The sequence below is a fragment of the Enhydra lutris genome, unplaced genomic scaffold (genome assembly GCF_002288905.1).
Source record: "Enhydra lutris kenyoni isolate GAN:26980312 unplaced genomic scaffold, ASM228890v2 scaffoldscaffold33, whole genome shotgun sequence".
NCBI lineage: Eukaryota > Metazoa > Chordata > Mammalia > Carnivora > Mustelidae > Enhydra > Enhydra lutris.
Genome location: NW_019154117.1, coordinates 21334324 through 21354309, shown reverse-complemented (window position 1 = coordinate 21354309; position 19986 = coordinate 21334324). Strand labels below are relative to the sequence as shown.

At 43.1% G+C, this 19986-nt stretch overlaps 1 protein-coding gene across 9 annotated transcripts in view; it reads left to right on the top strand.

Moving 5' to 3' along the window:
• The window catches only part of LOC111153574 (transducin like enhancer of split 1), an 86725-nt gene that overhangs the window by 29091 nt on the left and 37648 nt on the right, over positions 1–19986 (top strand). For 3 of the 9 annotated variants that reach the window (XM_022512688.1, XM_022512684.1, XM_022512686.1), the window contains exons 6-7: positions 83–157; positions 13067–13287. The exons of 1 other annotated variant lie outside the window; for it this stretch is intronic. In XM_022512688.1, coding sequence (XP_022368396.1) covers positions 83–157; positions 13067–13287 — 296 coding nt within the window. Of the gene's footprint in view, positions 1–82; positions 188–13066; positions 13288–13996; positions 14014–19986 lie in introns of all 9 variants that reach the window. 5 more of the 9 variants (XM_022512687.1, XM_022512683.1, XM_022512685.1 and 2 more) reach the window with 4 other exon arrangements.

Genomic DNA, 19986 nt, shown 5'->3' with positions numbered 1-19986 from the left:
TGTTGTTGTTATTGTTACTGGAAGGTAGAATGAAGTTCTTTGGCTGCCTTACTAACACCTTTTCTTCTCCTTGTTTTCAAAGCATCAACAACAGGTGGCCCAGGCTGTGGAGCGTGCCAAGCAGGTGACCATGGCAGAGTTGAATGCCATCATCGGGGTACGTGGCCTTCCAGGTCTACCTCCTACAGTGTGTATAACCAGCTTTCATTTCTTATTAATTTGATGGCTTAATCTCTCTCTATGTATAATGTCATGTAGTCTTAACATTGGTCAGTAAGGGTTGGGGAGGAGGACTCAGGTATGGGAGGTACGTAGGGGAAGACAGATGAGCATAATAAGGAAGGTGATAGAAACACTTTAAGGAGGGGGAGAAGAATAGATCTACTGTTCAGTGGGAAGATAGATGCAGTTTATGCCCTGACACTTAGACCACCCCTGCTTTCTTTATCAGTATTTTAAATACTTTCCTTACTTTAGGCTTATAACTTTGGATCACAGGGAGGTCAAGACAGGTCTCAGCATGATCCTTTCCTTCAGCCATCTTTGCTTTTGCTGTTTGCTTTCTGGGGTGTTAGGCCCTAGATGACTGTTTGCTCTTTCTCTTCCTTGTGCCTCTTGCATGAATTTTTAAGTGGCACCCCAATGAAAAGAACACTCTCTTGCCGTTGAAGAAGTGATAATTGTCTGCCCCAGTGCTCTCTAGCCTTTCACCAGGTTTTTGCTCTCCTGCCTTGAGTTCAGTTAGTGCTCCACGCTGGCGACTGGTTGTCAATCACAAGTCATTTGCTCTGCATTAATGAGCCCGGTGAACCGTGCGGTGTGTCCCTTCCCCCTCCCCTCCCCACCCCTCCTGTCCCCCAACCCCGTACTTCCCCCTGAGTTTGTCCTCACTGCTGCAGGCCCCGGGATCCCGGGACAGTTCTCATGTTTTCTCCCCTTCCAGACTAAGCCAAAGAAGTAGCTGAAACAAGGGACCATCCTTTCTGATTTTATTCATATGTGAGTGCCTTGAGCGGATTCAGATCACTCATTTATCAATTTATGTTAATTGCTTGTGAGAAGATGCCCTGCTGGTCTTTATAGTTCCCTCAGACACTTTGTAATGATAATTAGACATGCTGCTGTACGGATTAAGAGTGCCATAGTCCAATGACGGCCACAGACAATGGAACCAGTTAATCCATCAGGGTTTAAAATTACATCCCAACTGGAGATGGAGAAAAAACATAAGAGCCAAGGAGGATTAAAGAATGAGCCTCAGCTTGAAAACTCTCCTTTCATCAGTTTCTCAATTGCCGATCTGCAGTCGGGTTGCCTGTGGTAAGCTATTGGCAGTCAATTAGGTGAAATAAAGTGGGAGGGTGACCTTCATTTCCTTTTAATAGCTTTTTCCTCCCTGAAATGGGGAGCTTCAGTGGATTTTCAGCTTAAATTTTATTCAAGCTGCTTTATTACACTTGACAGCTTAGCTCTGCATAAACAATTCTCCCCTCCTCCTCTTCCCCCCAGACCCAGGCTCTGCCTTTCTACCCCCCCCTCTTTAGATCACATTTTTGACTGTTACTTAGTGGGCTCTCTAATCACATTCAACAAAAAACACAATTACATCTGCATTTGTCGGCTGCCTTCTGTACCCTTTTCTTGTGTAATAAATTGCTTTATTTCAGAGATCAAATCAAATATTCACTGGTACTTTTGCATGTACTGTGTTTGATTAGCAAAGACTAATAACAAATTGTACTTGTAGCTCGAGCACAGAAATTTTTAACCCAAATGAATGAGGATGGAAAAGCCTGTTTTGATTAAAGAGAAACATATGCAAAGCAGTTCTCAAGTACCCAGTTACACTTTATGGAACATGTTTGTTTTCTGATAGTCTCTAAATTTTTACATATCCTTTCTCCATGGTGAACCTCACGTACCCGTAAATTCTCCGAGGCCCTGCTCAGCCCCACACGTTAGAAAGGGGGAAATTGTATGAACCAGATGTTTATAGGTAAGACTCCTTTTGAATTGAATCAGAGAATGAAAATGGCAGGTCGTTTGAGAAGGGCAGATGAATCGCTAATTTTATGAATGGCTTGCATCCAGGAAACATGTTGTTGAGATTATAAAAGCAGATTAGCTCTGATAGCTAGCGACAATAACCCAAATCAGGGAATTGGGCCCGGAGCACAAGACTTAACGCCAATTGTGTGTCTTCAGCCTACTAGCCTGTGCAGTTTTCCTAATTGTAAATTTTTGGCTCAGTCTATTAATTTATGTCAGAAGGCTCTTTGCAAGTTTGTGGTGATCAATAATTACCCTGCACCATAAGTTTCATGCTCTGGCATATGCTTGATTTTTGCTTGAAAGGAATTATGCGCGTCCTGGAAAATTGAAGTAGCATAAAATTGGGTTGACAATTTAGTGGACCTTCGCACCCCTTCATTGAACATGCAGTGTGTCAACCTGTCTCCCCAGAGGGGAGGAGGCTCCGGGAGGCTGTCTGTTCCTACAAGCAGCAGCTGCGCACAGAGTAAATGCAGCCCCGGTCTGATAGCAGCTGTCAGTATTGCTCAGGGACCAGCTCAGGATGAAGAACAATGGGAGAGGCCACGCTCTTCGTCTGCATCGACTTTCAGGCTAAGAAAAGAAATAGTAATTTAACGGTTTAGACATCTATTACAAGTGTGAAAGATCGTGAAAGAGTAGCCTTTAAAATGCAAATGAGCCGAAACATTCTCATTCCCTTTAAGGTACAATCAAGGGGCCTACTGCTTGCTTGCTTGCTTGCCAGGGCTAAAGACATTTCTCTTTAGCAGACCTGGAAAAAGGGAAATCTCAAGGACACCAGGGCTGCTGAGGTGGGCTCAGCTTCTGTCCTGGAACTGTGGAGTGCCCTTGGAGGAGGAAGAGAGAGTGTCCTTTTTTTCCCGTCCGTGTTGAGTGAATTAATGATGCCCATTTCTCACCAGCATGGAAAACTTAATTCTCCTACCTTACAGAAAATACTGAATTTTACACCTGTTCCACTCCAGACATCACCTGGCTTCAACTTACATAGATTACTGGTATTTCAGAAAGATAAGCTTCTTAGATACTGGATATTTGGAGAAACTGTGGGAATAGTTACTTTTCATGTGATACTTTATTTTTAAAAGTTGTGACGGATAGCAAATTTGATAATTGGCAGATTAACTACAGCCCTACTTTTTGAATGTTGCTTTATATTAAGCTCTTTTGCTATTAAGTATGTTATGTTCTTGTAGCTATAGAAAGAGTATTTAATAATGCAGAGATCTTGATAGGCGAAGTTTTATGTGGTGTGACACACAGCTTACGTGCGCTTTAGAAAACAGGTTCGTGTGGGAAGGGAGCTTACTGGAGACCTTTATTTTTTAATTAATAAATTTATTTCTTTCATCTGTACAGTCTCTGTGATGTAAGCAGACTTACCCAAAGATTTTTCCCTCCCCAATTTGGAATTCTATTAAAAACGCTCAAAACAAAATAGATTTTTAGATGGCAACACCTTGTGCAATGGTTGATGTCTTCCTGAAGGCAGGGAAAATGATTGAAGGATTTTTCGAGATCACTTTCCCTTGTATTATTTGAGGGAGCTTGGAACTAAGAACTTTCGTCTTCTACTTGCTATGATACTAATTGATTTTAGTTGAGATTCGGATTCCAGATAATTAGCGTTATATGTTAGTGAATTTATATCACATGTGGTCTCTACAGATCATATGGATAGAGATGCATATGTATTTGTTCACACAGGCTTTTTTTTTAAAAATTGAGGTATAATTTATATGTTGTGAAATGCACCAGTCTTAAATATATAGGGTGATCACTTAGGCGTGTGCACACACCCTGTAACCCACACTGCTTTCGGGGGTGCAGATTCTCTCCTTCACCCCAGGAAGTTCCCTTGTACTTTTTTTCACCTGGTGTTTCTCTACCCCCAAAGAAAAATGGTTGCTTTTTGATTAGAAAGTAAAATATGACTGGCTGAGTGTAATTTTTAAAGAAACAATTGCATGATCGATGTCCATTTGCTTGCAAGTACTGGCTGGCCAGCTCCATGGCGCTTTGTGCTAATCTTTCTCAGAGCATTTGTCTTGTTTTACCTTGTGCAAAGGTAGAGCATGCGTCTGGGATTGAATGGACTTGAGTAGGACTCTCGGTGCTGCCACTTGGGAGCCTTGTGACCTCGTATAATCAATTAACCTCCTTTTAGTGTCCCCATCTGCAGATGGGTAATACCATGGCTTTTGTGGGGATAGCACCCTGGCTGGCAGCCTTTATCAAGCATGGTCCCGACTCCTTGAACTGTGGCTCCGTCTACCTTGTTTCTCAGAGTGCCTGCAGCATATCTGTGGGTCCAGTTGGCCAAGTCTCCGTGAGGGGTGGTGGCTCCGAGCAGCAGGTCACTTCCCCTCTAGTCTTTCCTAGTGATTAGGTGGGTGTCAGTGTTTGAGATTAGACCCATTCAGATGCTCTGCTCCTGCCACTCAGTTGTCATGCGTGAACAGCTTTTACTCAGGAATCCGCAGTGAAGAACCTTTGGCTATTGAACTTGATGAACAGACTTAAGGCTCAAAACAAGGGGGGAAAAGTTAAGTTTCGGGAGCAGGTGGAGAGAAAATTGAGAGGCAGAAGTGAGGATAAGACATCGTTGGCTTCCTTACTTAGGAGAAAGGAGAATAAGGCCTTTGCTGGTCCTGAGGGGTTGTTGTACAGATCATTGTGATGGAATTGGAAGGAGAGAGAGAAGAGATGGCCATATGAGCGATGGGGATTGTCTTTCCCATACCACAGAATGCCTGATTTTTGACAGCTGCCCCTATGCTGACTGTTGAACATAAGAAAACTTGAACAGTTTCTCATAGTAACGCCTGTGAACATCAGGAACTCAAAACATTCAGGGTTAGTGTTGGCCACCTTGTTTTTCCCTTCTCATTTAGTTGGACCTAGTCTAACTTAATTTTCGACGAACGGAAGAACTTCTATCAAGGCCTTTGGGGATTCAGTTATTGGTCAGATGTCTGTATCCCTGCTTCATAGGTGAACATAAAATTCTCTATACTTGGAAACAATTTAGTGTGAACTGAAAGAAGTCTAGGGGCTTTTGTAATGTCTGTCTATGTTTATGTAGGGCACGTCTATGAATACAAACTCCTGATGTGTCTGTAGAAGGAGGCTTCCTGTCCTTAAGAGATTGAGTTGTAGACCTAATGGCTCCCCATTGTTGCATGAGATGATTGGTTTAAGGATTAGCAAAATGTTGGATTATTTTTCTCCTCCGGCTGTAGCTGTCAGCTATCTATAGGATTGTAGTGTGTGAAGTTTAAGAGGATGAGGTTAGCCTCTTATTCTTATGAGTATGCAGTTAATCCCTGGAAAGCCCATCAATAACCCAGCTGTAAGTTTCTTTATAAAACAAATTCGCCCTCAGAGAATAATGCCTAGCCCGCTACCAAGAGCAGAAAATGACAAGGCTAAGACTTGCATCGATATTCTGGCTCTCCTAACTTATATTTAGTGATCAGTCCAGCCTTTCTATTTAATTTTCCGTGGAGAAGGAGCAATATTGCAAGTCTGGTAGGTAGCCTACTTCTCCCTGGGTTCAAGTTAAATTTTTTACTGGGAGTACAAGTAGGTATCGCTGACAAATGCAGAGCTTGATTTCAATGTCTTGGTCCTTCCGAATAGTCAGTGTGCTTTTTAGTTGCTAGAAAACTTGTTGAGGCATTATTCACTTTTTAATTTTCTCTCATACATTCATATGATTTGTACTTGATACCTTGGAAGGAGGCATTTTCCTGTTTTCTCTCTTTTCAGAGTAGAAAGTAGAGCACCGCATTTTAAGAGACCTATGCATTTTTTTTTTACATCGATGTGTAATTATATACCATGAAATTTGCCTTCTCAAAGCATACGAATCAGTGGGTTTTGGTATATTCACAAACTTGTGGAACCATCACCACGAATTCTAGAACATTTTTATCATTCCAAAAAGAAACCCCATATCCATTGGCAGTTACCCCCTTGCCCCCCACGGCCCCCAGTCCCTACAACTGCTGATCTTTCTATTTCTGTGGATTTGCCTATTCCAAACATTTTGCGTAAAAGTAATCCGCTAACACGGGCCTTTTGTGGCTGGGTTCTTTTACTTCGTATAGAGTTTTCAAGGCTTATTCATATAGTGTGTACTTTAGTCCTTATTAATGAGTAATACTGCATTGTATCAATACACCACCTTTATTAATCCAGTCACCAGCAGGTGGACATTGAGGTTGTCTCCAGACCTTTTGGCTGTTTCTGAATACCGCTGCAGTAAACACTGCGTGCATGTTGTGTGGACCCGTTTTCTTTTCTCCCAACTGAACCTACACATGTCATGGCTGGGTCATGTGATAACTCTATTTAACATTTTGAGCAGCTGCCAGACTGTTTTCCAAAGTAATAGATGAGAATTCCACTTCCTCAGCATCTTCTCCAACACTTGGACCTGTCCATCTTTTTTTGAGTCTAGCCTTTCCAGTGAGTGTGACGTGGTATCTTTGTTTGTGGTTTAGATTTGCAGATGTCCCTGATGGGTAATGATGTTGAGCATCTTTTCATCAAAACCTTCCATGGCTTTAGAAGTGGGTCTGTCTAAATAAACCTGGCTTTTTAAAACTTCATCAAGTTCCGGCCTTTCAGCCCAGTGCTCTGATCATTGTCGTCGCTGTCACCGTGATCTGAGGCAAGCAGGACAAGCAAGGACGTCAGTGATAATAAAGGAAGAGTTGGCCTTTGTGGGTTCTCTGCAGTGCAGAAAGGGTGAAGATGAGTTCAGGTCTTTTTCAGAGTTTTAGGCGTTCATCCAGGTGCCTACCTCCATACACGCCATTGGTTTTGCCGTGTGTCATTTGCTATGTGCTCCTGCATGGAGATGGGGACTTTAAGGGGGACTTTTTTTTTTTTTTCTCTTTTTAAAAACCATGTTCAAGTGGCTTGAGAATTCTTGGCCCCTGTAAGTAGTTTCTGCCTGTTTATCACCCTTGCCCCTCTTCTCGAGAGAGGCCATTCACATAATGGGAGGTTTTCAGATAACTTGTACAGTAGTGTCCTTGATGGTTCTGCTCCCACACAGCTCTTCCCCACTTTCCCAGCTTGTTTACTGTAGCATGCCAATTTTCTCCTTCTGCACTCTCCCCAGATAAGAGCAGAGTGTTTTAAAGAACAGGGAAATAGCAGAAATCAAGGAAGAGGGATTTGGAGAGAACTGTCAACAAATGCTACTTTTCACATTTTCCCCTCTATTTTAAAAGTGTTTAAATACCAAATGCTATAAATGCCACTTACTGGCACACACTTAACACGAGAGATGCTATTTTGGGGGCATGGTTTCAGTTCTGGTTGGGTTCAGTCTGTGATCTGTGTGACATGGTTTTCCCTAAGGTTACAGAGTGGGGTAGACTTCCAAAAATTCAAGTTGATTCTGTGGTTGGTGGTAAAGAGCTTGGCATCTCTGTTAAGGTGGGCGTTGGTCCCCCTTTTCCTTCTGGGTGTCCTTTCCTGTTGTATAGGCATCTCGGTGGCGATGAAGCACGTGTGACAGCTGTTTTAGAAACACAACTGTGGAAGCCACGGCATCATTAAGTTAAAGTTCTGAATGTAAACAGCAAAGTCAATTTCATTATAGTAACATAATTGACCCAGGCTGCACTAGGTAAAATGCGAATTAAAATTCTGAATGCGTGGCTGTTGTTTGACATGGATGAGGTGACTTTATTCGTTGTGGGTTTTCATTATCATTAACTCAGGGTTTGGTGTTTGTTTTCCTTGTCTCACTCCCAGCCTGTCCACATTGTTTGGGTAAGAGCAAGTGCATGTCTCTCCTTCTGTCAACAGCAAAACCTTTCTGCGACCCCCTTTGAGGCACAAAACACCAGTATGTGGACATTTCCAGTGCAGCTTTTCTAAAGTCATTTGATGAAATATGAACTTGTTGTTGTTTGTTTTATTTTAAAATTGTCAGTGGAGTCCACTCTGGGAAGCAGATGATTATTTTTTGCATTGTGACAAGGTACGTGATGGCGACGAAGGGACAGTGAACAATTGAGTGTTGAAAAGCATTTTTGTTTTTTAAGCAATAATTTGTCAGGTCGCTCGCTGTATAAAAACATGAATTCTGAAAAAAAAAAAACATGACTTCTGATGTCATGGGACAGCATTGCAGCTTAGGTCTAGGCTAAAAGTGTTCAGCCTCAACACTGTTGACATTTGGGGCTTGTTAATTCTCTGTGATGGGGGGCTGTCCTATGCAGCATAGGGTGTTTAACCCCCCAGGTGTGACAACCGTAAATGTCTCTAGACATTGCCAGATGTCCCCAGGGTGAAGAAGTGGGGGTGTCAGAATTATGTTTGAGAACCACTGGTCATCTGAGAAACCACCTGCATCGCTAAAAAACCACCATTGCTCATCAAAATTGCCTTTTCTGATAGCTCTACAAACTGTTCTGCATGTGAGTCCTGTACTATATAAATCTGCAAGCATTCATTAAAAAAAAAAGTTTAATAATTCATGGAAGGTGATGAGGAGGTAGAAGGTTGGATTTTCCCACCCTTGCTGTTCTGTTGAGAAACATCTCAGTTTCCCCATTGGTCTGTGCAGGTTTGGGTCTGTGGAAGACTGATGCGTGTGGATTTCTCAGTAGGTAGAGCCATTGGGTTTTTTGAGGTTTTGCTGGCTGTATAGCGATGTCAGTATCTCTTTTGTTCTAAAATACATTTTTAAAGTAGCACTCATGGGGTGCCTGGGTGGCTCAGTGGGTTAAAGCCTCTGCCTTCGGCTCAGGTCGTGATTCCAGAGTCCTGGGATCAAGCCCCACATCGGGCTCTCTGCTCAGCAGGGAGCCTGCTTCCTCCTTTCTCTCTCTCTGCCTGCCTCTCTGCCTACTTGTGATCTCTGTCTGTCAAATAAATAAATGAAATCTTTAAAAAAATAATAATAAAAAAATAAAGTAGCACTCATTCATGGTTTTTTTTTTTTTTCCCTTTTGGGGAAGGGCCCAGGCACCCAGGTGAGCCTTGTTGAGAGATGTCCTCCCGAACACGCATGGGCCAGGTGGGCTGCCCAGTTGCAGTTGCTTACTCTCCAAGACGTGGGCACTGTATTCATTCCCGAGTGTGTGTTATCTCAGAAAGGACACTTTTTATTTGTTAAGCATCTTCTGAGAGTAGCCAAGGCTGTCCCTGTTTTGGCTTGATTCTTCTTTACATGCTTCCTTGGACGAAAGCTGGAGCTAAAGAGATCCTCCTTTTCCCAATGGAGTGACGCGGGGTACTGGGAAGTGGGGACTAGAGAGATGGGACTCATGAGGCATTAATCCTTTTTTTTTTCCTAAAGATTTTATTTATTTATTTGACAGAGATCACAAATAGGCAGAGAGGCATGCGGCCAGGGGTGGGGGCAGCAGGCTTCCTGCTGAGCAGAGAGCCCGATGCAGAGCTCGATCCCAGGACCCTGAGACCATGACCTGAGCCGAAGGCAGAGGCTTAACCCCCTGAGCCACCCAGGTGCCCCAAGGCATAAATCTAAGAACAAATTTTAATCTTAACTGCCATTAAGGCTGCATGGTGAAGATGGATTTATCTCTGGGGAGGGTGGATTGTCTCAGCACATGTGGCATTCTACAACCTCAGGAGTCTCCCCTTAACTTGAGAAGGGAAAGACCTATGAAGTCTTTGTTGGAGAAGGAGATGGCACTCCCTTCCCTGTGCTTGGGAACACCCAGTCTAACTCCTTGTGAACGTGACTGGGCTGCTGGGTTCATAGCAGAAAAGGCTGTTCTAGGGAAGAAAAGGTTTGCAGTCCTCATTCTGGTTATGGCTCCCCGTGGCAAGCCACCCTCTCCTCTGTGAAACGGGATCCACGATGCCTGCCCTTGCTGCCTTGGGAGTGTTCTGAGCTGAGGCCAGGCGATGGACGGAGAATATCTCGGCACACTGCATGTCAGGATCAGAAGTAGAACGTGAGGCTGCGTTATCCAAGTTCCTGGTTCTGTAGCATCTTCAGTAGTTGTGATCCATCCTCTCACTGCTTAGTACTCTTTCCAGTTGGGTAGGATTTTGCTTTTAAAAAAAAAAAAATAGTAGCAGCAGCAGCTTGGGGTGCCTGGGTGGCTCATTTGGGTAAACGTTTAACTCTTGATTTGGGCCCAGGTCATGACCTCAGGACTGTGAGATCGAACCCTGAGGAGGGCTCCCCATTGGGCATGGAGCCTGCTTAAGATTCTCTCTCCCTCTCTGTTTGCCCTCCACCCCATTCTCTCTCTCTCTCTCTCTCTCTGAAAGATAAATAAATAAATAAAATAAAATAAAATAAAATATAACAATAAAAAGAAGCAGCAGCAGCTTTCAAAATGGCCAAGCAAGGGATGGAGAAACTCAGTTGCCTCTAATAATGGACAGTGAACTTGCTTTATGGATCCTGGAAAACCAGAGCTGGGTAGAGGTGGGAGTTCCCGGGGCCACCCACTTCAGGCTGTTGGACATCCCTGTTGATAGTTCTTAGCCTAACTGTGGGGCTTAATCACATGGGTCCAGTTTGCAGCTGTGGCGAAGCCCCTTTATTATATAAGCTAGTTTTTCTTTTCGATAATGTATCATAGACACTCTCTAGTTCATCTTTCTACAAACCAGCTTGGGTTTGGGAGGAAAGCTCTCCTCCCTTCTCATGTATCCAGACATTTGCTGAGTATGCCTTTGCTGGGACATAAAATCACACCTCTGGAAGTGTTTTGGTGACTCTCTTTTGGATTTTCGGTAGAGCGGGGTGTGCAGGGAGGGGTGAAAGGGTGGTGTCCCCCACCCAGTAGTTAAATCCCTTCCCCTCTGCTTGGCTTCTCTCATCTTGTAATCCGTGCCATGCTTAATTACCCCGTTGCACTGCTTGTGTATGCATCATTGCGTTTCCCCCCCAGAAGCCGGACGTAGTGCTATTCTCTAAGTAATGATAGCAATTGCTGGTAGGGCAGACCTGTTCCTCATCCTTCTCCGAGCACATTTCTTATGGCAGGTGTCTACTTCCTAATTAAGTGCTAATGAGCATGCCTAGTGGACCATGATGCTGCTGCTGGCTTCTCCAGTTTTATGTCTGGCTATTGCCAAGCTCTTAAAAGGTGACAGAGCAAGAATTAGTGTCTTTGGGATGACAGGAAGGTGATATTGTGCATAAAGAAATTATTACGATCTCAAATGGTGAATGAGGACTTTATAAATACTTTCCAAGAATACTATTGATGCTGGCCGCTCTGACCTTTCTCCCCCTTTCCACTTTTCCTCTGATGAGCACTGTGCTCCCCTTTGGAAAGAAGGATAATTTCAAGAGAAGGTTGGGTCCTAAAGATGTTTTAGAAGATGCTAGGAGCGGTTGAAAATTTACTGTCAACTGATGGTAGACACCAGTTTCTGGCTTTAAGGTGCTATTTTCTCTCACTCTTGAGGGCGGGAAGCATGTTTAGGATTCAATTAAAGATCAGCGGTCTGGGTAGAAATTACTGAAGATCTGGCGTGAAGATTTAATATATTCAGTACACGCGAGGGGGTAATAAATAAACCAAGTAATTGAGTCCCGGGGAAGTGAGCACAAATCAGAATCTTAAGAATTTTCTAACATTACACCTTAGAAATTGAGCTTTAATCGTTTTTACTGTCTCATCAAAAACGAATTTTATGTTGGACAGCTGAAATGTGGCCAGATTTATGGTGCAGGGCCATATCTTAGATACTTTTTCATTTACTTACAGCAGTCTCTTCAATATAATGTATGAGAGCAATGGTACTTTTTAGTGTGAACAGATTTCTGACTTCTGAAATGGGTTAAGGGATAGAGGCAAAGGCATTTGGGAGTGGGGACGTGGTCACAGTGGGGAGAGTCCCATTCTGTGGCCTCTCTGGGTCTCAGTGTTTCCCCCTGTGTTATTGAAGGGGTGGGTTTGGGGTGTGAGGCTCGAGAAAAAGGAAGCAATAAACACAGCCTCAGGCTGTGGCTTCTCCCAGCTGTGGTTTCTTCTGTCACAGCTGTCACAGCATGGCCCCCAGGGCTTCCCTCTACGTGTGGTGGTGTGGTGGCACGGTGACCCGAGTGCAGCCATGAGGGTCATTCCTACACAGCCCCACCCCTCTCCGCCTGGTGGGAGTTTCCTTAAGGCCATGCACCTTGGTTCCTTTTGTGAAATGGCAATGTCGGTGCTTCCTCCTAGCTCTGAGGGGCTTAGTGAAATAAGGACACAGGGGTACTTGCGACAGGGCTTGGGGGGGGGGATGGGGGGGGAGCATGCCTAAGAGAAGCTAGATCTTTCTTCAGGCTTCCCTTAATTTAAGGTAGTATTTTGTTAATGCTTCATCATAAGTTGTGGTAAGTTAGCACAAGAATATTTGGGAAACAAAGTCACCTCATAGCTTGTGAGTAGTGGAGAGTAGCATCAGTGCTTTCTAGAGTGCACATCTGTGCCCCCCACGCTTCAACCTTCTGAAAATCAGGAGGAGTCTTGTATTTGGTCACAAACTGGATTGCATCCCTGGTGCTTAGAGGTGGATCTGCCCCTGGAGTGCTAGCCTGGCTTGCTGCTAATCCACAGCCACACTCTGCGGGCAGGACTCATGCCAGGAGGAGGCAGCATAGATAGATCCCCGTGGCATTTTGGGAAGATGGGGAAAGATAACTGTATGGATGGACGCCTTTGATGAACTGAAAATGCTAATCACATGTTTTCCCCTTCCCTCCCTTTGTCTTTTTTTTCCCTTCCTGTGTTTGTTGTATCTCCTGTTGTGTTTCCTCCATTGTGGGTCCTTTTCCCCCTGGATGTTGCTGCCACCTCCATCCTCATCCTCTGCTCCTTCCTCTCTCACCTCCTCCCCTTCTCTCACCTCCTCCCCTTCTCTCACCTCCTCCCCTTCTCTCACCTCCTACCCCCTCCACCCCTGGCTCCTCCCTCCTTCCTCTCTCACCCCTTCCCCTTCCTCTCCCTCTTCCCCATCCTCTCATCTCTTCCTCCTCCCCCTTTTCCTCTCTCACCACCACCAACAGCAGCAGCAGTTGCAAGCTCAGCATCTTTCTCACGGCCACGGACCCCCAGTGCCCCTCACGCCTCACCCTTCGGGACTTCAGCCTCCTGGAATCCCGCCCCTCGGGGGCAGTGCTGGCCTCCTGGCGCTGTCTAGTGCTCTGAGTGGGCAGTCTCACTTGGCAATAAAAGATGACAAGAAGCACCACGATGCAGAGCACCACAGAGGTGAGAGGCCGGGCAAGCCAGATTAGGACTTGGTCCTGATACTCATACAGTGCTGCAAAGTTGTGTGCACCGCTAAGGAAAGCCCCACCCCATACAGAGCTAAGAGGAACTGTCTGTCGCAAAGCTTGGCCACTGAAACACAGTCCTCCCTGGAAGTTTCCAGGGTTTGATGTGGGCATCTGTAGATTTCTCGATCTCTTTAGATTACAGGCATCTTGACATCTTGGCAACTGCCTGGTTAATGCCAGTGGCCTGTACCATATTATGGAAAACTGTTAACTGCTTAATTGGGTAATTTTCAAAGAAAGTAATGTTGTTAAATGGGGCGAAATAAGAAGTTAAATTTGAAAGTGAATGTGTTCAAATGAAAGGTTTGATAATTGCATCTGTTACTACTTAGTTTCATAGGCTTTAATTCTAGTATGCATTAAATATTGGGCAAAATTGCACTTGACTAATTTTTTGAAGAAAAGTAATTTATTCTGTCAAGAAATAAAAAAAATAGGCTTTGTGTATGGTTAAACTGTAAATCTTATGTTTACAAAATACTGTAATTTTCAGGAAATCACTGTATTAGGAATGTGCAATGACTTATATAAATAAAAGCCATTTTTAAAACTGTTTGGGGCTTGTGTTCTAATTATTCCCCCCTTTTTTTTATTTCTGTTCTTGCCTCTGTGTCTGAACGGGCATGTCTGTGCGTTTCTTGGTAACCTCGGGAGCAGACAGAGAACCGGGCACAGTAAGTACTCGAACGCCTGCTGTCCATAAACACGTTGCCCTTCCAGCAACGCATCCCAAACTGCCTTTCTTTAAACACGGCCACAGACACGCATATGCTCCCTCTCTCAGTGACCTGGTTTCTTTCTTTTCTTTTCTTCCTTTTTTTTTTAATACGACTTTCCACCCCCACCCCCGACCTTTGTCTTTTCTTTTTTCTTCTTTCTTTCTTTTCTTTTCTTTTTTTAATAAAACTTTACTGAGATGAGAGGGACGTGATTTGGAGGCAAAGCTGTCTGCTAGGATTACTCACTTGGAAATACACTTTGATCTGTATGTGCCCCATACCCACTTTAAAAACATGTTTATCATTGCATTCCGACTCCATCTTGCCTGTAATTTTAAGAGTATTCGTTTTTGTCTCAAATGAGTCTTAGAGGCAAGAGGTCACAATCCATATGTGAAACTGGTTAGTAATGTGTTATTTCTACCTAAACCATTCATTATCCTCTGCAAATGCATCTTAGTTGCTAGGTTTCCATATCTAGGTTTTCTTTCGTAATTGTCCTTGGAGGGTGAACTTGAACTCAAATTTATTTTTGACCAAAGAACTGAGCGTCTGAGTAAGCTCTTGAAATGAGGAAACTCAGTGGATGGAGGCTTTGGGCTTATAAAGGTTCATTTTTTTTACCGGCCTAAATCTTACCCATTTTACATACTGCATGTTTAATCTGTACGTGTATCTGCCAATAAGCTGTGGGGAGATCGAATCTAAAATGCATCTAAAATGTTGTGGAGTAAATGGAGTAAGAAATTGGCCCCTTTTCAGCGAGGATAACCTACAGTTTCTGCCTCCTTTCCTTCTCTTCCTTTCCTTCTGAACCTGGCAGTATTATTTTTTTTTTTCCAGGTTAAATCTAAATATAGTAGCAGAATTAGGATGTTGAACTTTTAAATCATTCTGATCCTTTTTTCAGGAGCTTTGGTGGCGGGTTGTGGGGGAGATAGGTAATTCTTTAGCGTGCGGAGAGTTCTTTCTCCCTCTTCTGTGTGGAATAGTGGCTATTTTAAATATTCTCTTTGAGACTGATCTTGGTGTTTTTATTTTTGTTTTGTGGGTTTTTTGTTTTGTTTTGTTTTGTGTTTTTTTTGAGAGGGAGAGAGATGGGGGGTGGGACCAGAGGGAGAGCAGTTTCCATGCCCTGTTGGGCTCAATCTCATGACGCTGAGATCATGACCTGAGCCAAAATGAAGAGTTGGTTGTATACTTCATTTATCAGGTTGCATTGGGGGCAATGGATAAGGGTGGAAAGATGGGGTGGTAGCTAGTTTTAAAATTCTTCTAAAAAATTTTTTCTTTTAAAGATTTTATTTATTTATTTGAGAGAGAGAGAGAATGAGAGAGAGAGCATAAGGAGAAGTAGACTCCCTGCCGAGTAGGGAGCTTGATGTGGGACTTGATCCCAGGACTCCAGGATCGTGACCTGAGCCGAAAGCAGTTGCTTAACCAACTGAGCCACCCAGGCACCCCGCTAGTTTTAAAATTCTCATAAAGTTTTCTCTGGAAGATGTTTGGGAAGGAAAGGGGAGAAAAAAAACTCCAGCTAGGGAATAAAATACCCTATTCCCAAAGTACAAACCTAAGTAAACTGACTTTGATGGAGCTGACCTTTACGTTTGTTGCTGTCTCTGGCACTGAAGATTGTCCTCTTTTGTGCCACGTTCACTCAGTGGAGTGTCAGATTAAGAACCCTAACCCTGGACCGAAGAACAGAGATGGTAGAAGATGTTGAGAAAGCTCCCGTCCCGTAGTCTGCTGCAGGTTTTAATTCATCGAACCAATTCTAGGTTTGGAACTTTATTTCTCAATTAACTTTCTGTTCTCGGTACGGTTTCATCTTAAATCCCTGTGTGTTTGTCGAGTGCTTGCGAGACGTACAACAACATAGGAAGTGTAGTGGTTGTTAGGGCTACGTAGGCCCACATATTACAAGACCTTTCTCAAAGCACTGAGGAGAGGTGACAAAAATACGCGTAGATTTCAGATCGTAGGAAGTCTCAGCAAGAGTTTTAGATGGTGGTGGAAGGGGGACTGTAGTATGTATTTCTCCCAAGATGCCGTGGCCAGAGCCGTGAGTTGAGGTGTGCCTCCTGAACCCAGAAGGGCCGTTTTCCAGAGCTCTGTGTGCGTCTGCGTGTATTAAATAACCTGTTTGTATTTTTGGCTCACAGATGTAAGCAAGAACTTAATTCGCTTGGGGAAGTGGGGGTGGGGTGGAGACAGGGTGAGGACTAGTTCACTCCAAGTGCAAAACAATCCTTGGATTTCGATTGTTCTTTTAGGTTCTCAAGTTGAGTTCACGGCCAGTGAACTTTCAAGTCAAAATATGGCAGATATATGGCATAAGCCAGTCCGTAACACGAATGGTTACTTAATGGTTAAGTAACACAAATGGTTACTTAAGGTGCTATTTGCATGTCTCTTTTACATCAAATTTTTCACACGTCTTAATGATAATTTGAATGGGTATTTTCGGGATAAGTATATATACTGTGTTTTTGCCTAATTATTATAGACCTCTCCAGGTGATGATGATATAAAATGGGAAAACTGCACTAATTTATAACCTAAGCATTTAATTCAGTCTGTAGAGGGGAATGAAACTGTTCACTGTCCACATAAGTGGGGTTTTGCTGCGGTTACGTAAAATGAAGTAGCTCTTTAAACTTGTGTAAAATCGAATATGAGAAGCAGTGGGTAATGAGATGATGTGTATTGCTAGTGACTAAAATATTGTGGTACTTCTCTTTTTAATAAAGTGGTTCGAATTATGAAGTCAGATTTTACGTGGCAGAAAAAATCAGTTGATGACTGTATTGATGCTGGTTTTGGGGGGCTTTGTTTTTGTTTTTGTTTTTTTAAACCAGTGAGGGGTTAAGGCGAGTTTGCTACAGGGCAGTGGTTTTTCAAACCTTATGGTCTCAGGATCTTTACATCTTAAATTAAAATTATTGATAATACTAGAGAATTTTTCTCTGTGTGGATTATATAACTTGAAATTTTTCTGGATTAAGAATTTTTTTTAAAAAATCAACTATTTTCCAAAACAAAAAGTTAGAGTGAGAGGAGTGGCTTTGTTCTGCTCATTTGCAGGTGTATCTTTGGTGCGTGACTAAAGAGAGGATAGATACATTCTCATTAGCTTCTGCGCCCTCTCTGTTGAAATACATGGTTTTGGTTGAGGTATAAGAAGATCTGGCCCCAGGGAGATTTGTAACTGTTTCTGGGAACCTCAAGCGTCTTTGGACTGAATGGAGAACCTCTGTCATATGTAAGACCAAGGAGTTCTGAAACATTCCACGCTAGTATATGGTCTGATTTTTTCCTGCTGTTCTTTCTGTATTGAACAAACATGATAATTACATGTATCAAGTACAGCAGTCAGGGACTTCTCTAGACCCAGAGGGAACGTATGTATGGATTTTCATCTGTGAGTCTAAACCAGGTTTGTAGATAGTTGGTGTTTGTTTATTTTTAGTGACAGAATTGTTACATTTGCTCATTTAAGGTTTTTTGTTAGGAAAACAAACGTGCCTTACTGTAGTCTGTTTTAATGTAAAACCCAAGAAAAAAATGAAGGTACTAAGAACAGTGAAAATATGGACAGTTTTTTAACTTTCTTCTTTTTTTTTTTATTTACTCATTTGAGAGAGAGAGAGAGAGAGAGAAAGAGCGAGCACAAGTAGGCAGAGAGGCAGGCAGAGGGAGAGAGAGAAGCAGGCTCTCTGCCAAGCAAGGAGCCCAAGGTGGGACTGGATCCCAGGACCCTGGGATCATGACCTGAGCCAAAGGAAAGCCGCTCGACCAACTGAGCCACCCAGGCGTCCAACTTTCTTCTTTTTGAAGGGGATGAATGATAAAGGGAAAAACTTTTAAAAGGCTTTATTTTGCTCTTTGGCTGTTGATTTTAAATTAAGATCTGACTACCAGTTTTTATTTACTTGCAAAACTTGTTTCTTTCTTCTTTTTTTTTTTTTTAACATAAGGCTGCCTGTCAGAGTGCTGCAGGTGAGCAAAGAAATAGGACATGACCTAACAAAAAGTACTCTATTTCTTATGTAGTAATAAAAACTTTGGATATTTCGATTAATGTGAAGATGAGTTGTGTTCAGTTTTGGCTGAAGGAAATCTTCCAGTAAGTCTGCTTGAAAGACCTGGAATCCGAGAATTGACAAAGCATTGTATGGCTTTTGAAAAACATGACAGAATTTGTGTTTTGCTACTCATTCGTTTAAGAAATTATTTAAAGAGCACACACTACGTGCCAAGCACTGTGTAAGGCACTGCGTGTAGAGCAGACCCTTGCACCACATGGGTTTGAACTGAGCAGGTCCATTTATGTGGATTTTTGTTGACAAACCCAGGATGGCACCATAAGTGTGTTTTTCTCTTCCTTACAATTTTTTTTTAAGTTTCTCTTCTCTAGCTTACCTTTAAGAATATAGTATAGAATGCGTATACAAAATGCGTATTAATCAACTGTACTATCAGTAAGGCTTCCCGGTCAACAGCGGGCTGTTAGTACTTAAGTTTTGGGGGAGTCAAAAGCCAGGCATGGATTTTTGACTGAGTCGGGGGGCGGGGTGCACCCAGTTGTTCAAAGGTCAGTTGTATGTGCTACCATTTTGCAGTGATAACTTTTAATGTCACAGCCACATACTTGTTAAATGAAAAACACTGGAATGCCTAACACGTGTGACCACTATTTGGACTGTTTGGAAGAGGGAAGAGAGGATGGGGATATATGTCTGGGAGAGACTCCAGAGCACAGGATATGTGGACTTGGGGGGGTACACGGGTGGGTTTCAGGAGGTCGTTGAGCCCCTCTAAAACTGCCTACAGAGTGTTCTGGATTGGAGCTCTTTACTCTAATTGTGGAGAGAGATGATAACCTTCATCAAATTCTCAAAAGGGGTCCCTGGCCCTGAAAAGTGTAAGCACTGTTAATGTATTTAGAGGTCATAATGGTGCAACACCATCATCTTACCAATAAGATACCAAGCTCAAGGTGGCCAGGTACTTCTAATCATACAGCTAATTAATGGAGGTAGAGACTTAGATTATGTCTTTCTGAGGGACTTGGTTATCACTCCCATAACTGACTTTGTAGAATAGAACGTATTTTAATAGTGATGACAGCCATCACTTTATTTAATATGACGTGGTGTCTTTATTTTGTGTTTCTTCTGCAGCTGTTCTGCCTAACTAGTTAATTGGTAGGACCAGATCCTACAAGATCCTACTGAGGACCACCCATGATTTTTTTCTCAAATCACACTTAGCACTTTAGAGTGCAAGGAGAACGTAAGACGTGAATTTCTTTGGAGAATACCTTACTGTTGGCCTTTTTCTGAACTTTTACTTTTTTGAATATCATATTAGCTCCCAGTAACCCTTGGGCATGGGGTGATAAGGAGAATACGTTTTTTGTTTTCTGTTTTTTGTTTTTTTTAAGATTTTATTTATGTATTTTACAGACAGAGATCACAAGTAGGCAGAGAGGCAGGCAGAGAAAGAGGGGGGAAGCAGGCCCCCTGCTGAGCAGAGAGCCCGACTCGAGGCTCCATCCCAGGACCCTGAGATCATGACCTGAGCCGAAGGCAGTGGCTTAACCCACTGAGCCACCCAGGCGCCCCGAGAATACGGGTTTTGAACAGAGGCAGATCTCAGTGGTCTTCTGGCATGGGCCAGGTGTTTCATCCTTTCGAACTTACCCCTAGCCTCATCTATAAATTTGTGATGGAGGCTGCCTCCCAGGGTGAGGGGTATTAGGGACCATGAACAGGGACCATGAATAGCAAGCCTTTAGGAATGACTCCCCATGTTTCTACCTGCAGAGTAGCAAGACAGCCATACATGCATTACTGGTCATGCTCTGTGTAGTTATTGGTGGTTTCTTCCCCTGTTTTCAAGCGTGTGAGGAAGTTGTGGAGA